The sequence below is a fragment of the Agrilus planipennis genome, unplaced genomic scaffold, assembly GCF_000699045.2.
Source record: "Agrilus planipennis isolate EAB-ADULT unplaced genomic scaffold, Apla_2.0 scaffold8, whole genome shotgun sequence".
Lineage (NCBI taxonomy): Eukaryota > Metazoa > Arthropoda > Insecta > Coleoptera > Buprestidae > Agrilus > Agrilus planipennis.
Window position 1 is genome coordinate 1,144,170 of NW_020442461.1, and position 4,852 is coordinate 1,149,021.

The 4,852-nt window shown below is 33.1% G+C and overlaps 2 protein-coding genes across 2 annotated transcripts in view; one reads left to right on the forward strand and one right to left on the reverse strand.

The window, feature by feature from the left end:
* Positions 1–20: 20 nt before the first annotated feature.
* LOC108735939 (retinoblastoma-binding protein 5 homolog) lies at positions 21–2,327 on the reverse strand. Its single transcript, XM_025980742.1, has 9 exons — positions 2,235–2,327; positions 2,148–2,173; positions 1,693–2,094; positions 1,336–1,517; positions 1,160–1,279; positions 786–979; positions 443–618; positions 274–372; positions 21–167 (listed from the first exon to the last, which is right to left on the reverse strand). Exons 1-9 carry the CDS (start codon positions 2,251–2,253, stop codon positions 21–23), a joined length of 1,365 nt encoding a protein of 454 aa, XP_025836527.1. The 5' UTR covers positions 2,254–2,327.
* A 329-nt stretch (positions 2,328–2,656) lies between these two features.
* Positions 2,657–4,852, forward strand: part of LOC108735938 (lysine-specific histone demethylase 1A) — a 229,159-nt gene continuing 226,963 nt past the window's right edge. The window contains exons 1-4 of the mRNA XM_018468181.2: positions 2,657–2,749; positions 2,804–3,479; positions 3,556–4,135; positions 4,195–4,343. Of these exons, the coding sequence (XP_018323683.1) occupies positions 2,726–2,749; positions 2,804–3,479; positions 3,556–4,135; positions 4,195–4,343 (1,429 nt within the window). The 5' untranslated portion in view covers positions 2,657–2,725. The remainder of the gene's footprint in view (positions 2,750–2,803; positions 3,480–3,555; positions 4,136–4,194; positions 4,344–4,852) is intronic.

Genomic DNA, 4,852 nt, shown 5'->3' on the forward strand with positions numbered 1-4,852 from the left:
AAGTAAAATAATATTTAAAATTAATTACCTCCGTCAGCTGTACTTTCCAACGCTATGTCGTATGATTTATACTTTTTTTTCTTAGCTGGAGGGGGACTTATAGAACCACAAGGGGGCAGTTGCTGATTATTTTCCGTACTTGTCCAATTTTCTTCAGGATCTTCAATCTAACAAATAATTTTCATTTAGAATTAATGAATGATTAAAAAATAAAAAGCCTTAATTTCTTTTTATTTTTAATGAATTCTTAGATTAAAATTTACAACAATTTACCTCTGGAGCAATTGGCAAAAACTGTAACACGTCTCCATCCTCATTCTCTTCATCTGAACTGCAAAAGGCTGCTATAGGTTCAACAGAAGACACGTCAATCTGTAACATAGAAGCAAAGCACAATACATCATTTTGTACGAGACAATTTTTAATAATTGTCAATATAAACCTCCAAATCAGAATCCTCTTTATTATTTCCTCCACTAACAACAGATTTGTCCTCATCAGTTACATCAAATTCACTTTCTCTTTCTTCATATTCAACATTTTCATCAAGTTCTTTAAAATCTGGTGCAAATGCAGACCAATTTTCAACTTGATTTTGCGCCCAAATACTAACCACACCTTAAAGAAAATAAAAAAGCAATTAAATAATGACATTAAACATATTTATTTACTTATTTTCTTAGTTATTTGGATATTAATTTATTGGTTTAATAATTATGTCTTGGCTTATTCAATGTTTTCACTAGTAAATAAAATAAATGCAACAAAAATCTAGAATTGCATACCAGATGAAATGCTAGCAATGATTGGTCGTACTGGATGCCAAGCCACATCTAGTAAAAGCTCTCCTTTAGTGCCATGCAAAATTTTTACTAGATTTCCAATAGATTTTTCCCAAATGTAAAGAGCATGTTGCCTTGCAGATCCAGCACATATGTATTCACCATCCCCAGAGAAGCAACACTTTTTCCACATTGTTCTAAAAAGACATTAATTTTAAAATAAAGTAATTAAGTAGACAACAAATAGTAATTTACTTATTAACGAGATCTTGAAGTTTCTGAATTGGCTCAGGTTCTCCATTTCTGCCACATGTTAAAACCTCTTTACTATTATACACTCGAATGACACGGTCAGCAGTANACAAATAGTAATTTACTTATTAACGAGATCTTGAAGTTTCTGAATTGGCTCAGGTTCTCCATTTCTGCCACATGTTAAAACCTCTTTACTATTATACACTCGAATGACACGGTCAGCAGTATTTACAAGGAAACAGCTGCAAAATAACAATAAAAATATACAATTTATTGCCTTTTTTTTCTAAAAACTCACTCTCCTCTTCTTGCAAATTCAATGCTTTTAACAGCAGTAGCACTGGATGTTCCTAGTGTAATCCTGAAGCATGCTTTCACTTCTAATGTTGATGCATCCAAAACTAAAATCTTCCCCTTAGCATTTCCAGTGTAAACATACTCTCCACGTCTATCAAAAGATGCCACAATGTTCAAATCAGCCTAAAAATAAGTATTAACCATAAAGGAACTTAAATGTCTAATGATTTGGTACTGCAATTGTAATAAAATAGCTTAAAAAAATGTACGTAACCACTGGCTGCAAAATAAATAAATAGTCATTGCCCTATTCATTCCTTTGAAGAAAATAATATATAATAAGAAATATAATACTCACATCATCATCAATGGGAAGAACTTGATGATTGCCACTAATGTCTACTAATACTGCAGCATGTCGCATGGGACAAACAAGCAATTTCTCTAGATTCCGCGGTTGAAACTGGACCTTCAAAACTGGACAAGGAAATCTAAATTTCTGTTCACATTCACTAGACAACACATCCCAAATACACACAGTATTGTCAGTTGAAGCAGAAGCTATCTTATGACCATTTCGAGACCAACTTACACTGCAAACAGGATGTACATGTGCCGAAATTATTTTAGCAATTCCGCGAGTTAAAAAGTCCCAAATTACTATTCGACCATCGTTGCAACCAACAGCCAAGAGTGTGCCTCTCTTATTAAATGCACACGTTACAGCTATTGATAAACAATCTAAAGCTCCATCAAATTCCTATTAACGAACAGTATTAGGTTCGCAAATAAAATAAACTACTCAAAACTCACCTCTGGGTAATTCTGTCCGAAAGATTCTAAAAAGTTAGATAAGTTATAAAACAAATGCCTAATAGATGCTACTATATTTCCACTTACCTAATAGTTCTAAATTCATTTCTATGTCTTATTTATATGTTTCCTGTAAGGAATACATTCACCTATTTGCTTAGCGTTAATGGTTTTTTGTATTTTACAAACAATAATTGTTTATTATTAAACTTTATAATATTTGTTTGTGTAGGTTATGTAAGGTTATGTCTCCCCAGATTGTGGTTCCATAACAACAACATAACTCACTTTTCTTTACAACTTTAAAAATTAATATCTGAATCTCTCAAAACGTGTGTAAAATTTTTGATTAATTAATAGTTCATAAGAACTTCAAAATATTTTACAAATCACACCACAAAAGAAGTTCCAGAAACAACATAATATAACCTTACTTTTTTCTATTTAAGATACATAAGTTATCTTTATAATTATTTAAATTTCTGAATTAAAGTTCATAATTTGTAAGAAGCTAAGTTAAAAGAAAGTCATATAATTTGTAATATAAGTGCTTTGGTAAGGTTTAAGCGTCCTAAAATATGAGCAGAAGAAAGAAAGTTAAGGTAATCTACTCCTTGTTTTTTCGTAATTTTTCGTTTAATGTAAATTATTTGCAGATAGAGACGAAGGAAACTGAGGAAAAGCCATTTATTTCGGAAGATGACAGTGCAATACCTTCTCAAGAAAAGTTGAAATTACAATCTGATAAGAAAGTAAACAGTGGGGCAAATTTGTCTAAAGTGAAGAAAGAAACAAAGAAGGAGGACATTAAGAAAGAAGAAAAGAAGGATCAGGACGCAGATTCTGAGCTTGATGATCCTTTAATAAAAGAACTTTTCTCTGGTTTAGAGGGTGCAGCCTTTCAAAGTCGTATGCCATTTGATAAAATGACATCAACTGAAGCTGCTTATTTCCCAGACATTGCTCAGACATCTTTAGCATCAGTTAAAGTTTTTCTGCACGTTAGAAATCGTATTTTACATATGTGGCTAGAAAATCCTAAAGAACAGTTAACTATCGAGGCAGCTGTAGAAAAAATGGAGCCACCCTATAACAGTGACTTGCCGCTTGTTCATCGCGTTCATGCTTTTCTAGAACGGAATGGTTTTATCAATTTTGGCATTTTCAAACGTGTAAATCCATTGCCAGCTCAGAAGTGTGGGAAAGTAATTGTTATTGGTGCTGGAATTGCTGGACTAGCTGCTGCACGACAACTTCAACAATTTGGAATGGAAGTTCTTGTTCTTGAAGCTAGAGACAGGGTTGGTGGAAGAATAGCCACATTTAGAAAAGGTAGAGATACTAACGGACTTGGTTGTTTGTCCACTTTGATGTTATACAAATAAAGTACAATTTTGGTTCATTTTAGGTAGTTTTGTGGCAGATTTAGGAGCCATGGTTGTCACAGGCCTTGGAGGGAACCCTGTCACAGTTTTAAGCAAGCAAATAGAAATGGAACTGCACCGAATTCGGCAAAAGTGTCCTCTGTATCAATCAAATGGGGTAACTGTAGATAAAGATAAAGACGAAATGGTAGAACGTGAATTCAATCGTTTACTTGAAGCTACTTCTTACCTTTCTCACACTCTCGATTTCAATTATGCTGGCAACAAGCCTGTCAGTTTGGGACAAGCTCTCGAGTGGGTCATCAAATTGCAAGAGAAACATGTTAAAGAAAAACAAATACAACATTTAAAGTCAGTTATTGTACTTCAAGAGAAATTGAAAGTAAATCAAAAGTTGCTTGTCAGTATTAAAGAGCATATGCAAGATTTAAATGGTAAAGTGAAGGAATTGGCTGCAATTGAGAAAAGAGATGTGCAGCTTGAGTTTGCTTACAGAAGTAGTTTACGAGACCTCAGTGTATGTGCTAAAGAATGGGATCAGCTTCAAGAACAAGCAAAGGAAATCGAAGATAAACTTAAAGAGTTGGAAAGCAATCCACCAAGGTAAATACATTTCTTCGTTTTTCTTTAATGATTTTACTGTTTGGAACTTTTTGTTTCAGTGATGTGTATTTATCATCGAAGGATAGGCAGATCTTAGACTGGCATTTTGCTAATTTGGAGTTTGCAAATGCTACTCCTCTTTCCAATCTATCTTTAAAGCACTGGGACCAAGATGACGACTTCGAGTTCACTGGAAATCATCTAACAGGTACTCATTTACTATTATTTTTTACAGTCTACAAAATAAAAACAAATTAAAATAAATGGAATCATGCAATTTGATTTGCGCGCAGTTAGGTTCTCTCATTTTACTTTAAACTTTTTAAAACTTTTGATTATAAAAGTTCATGTTTTAATGAATGCAGGTATATAAGCATATGTAGGTCGTCAAGTGTGTTTTTGGTTCGGCTAGAAAACTGCTTTTATATTTGGATTATTCACGATTTTTTAGATATTTTAAGGGTCTTTCAATTTTTACAAACTTTGTTTATTAACTAACACTAGTTTTTCCCCTTTATCAATCATTGTGAACTCGAAACTGTTAGCACCATTACTTCGAGTGGTCGAAATTCACTTGTGAACAATTTGTTTGAAAAACGTCTTGATTCTAATTGTTTATATTCGTGCGCTTTAAAGTATTCAAATCAGTGACAGCAATACTTAGAGAGCAAGAGTTGGACTTTGCCCTGTGCTGACAGCACTTATATTTTTTTTTAT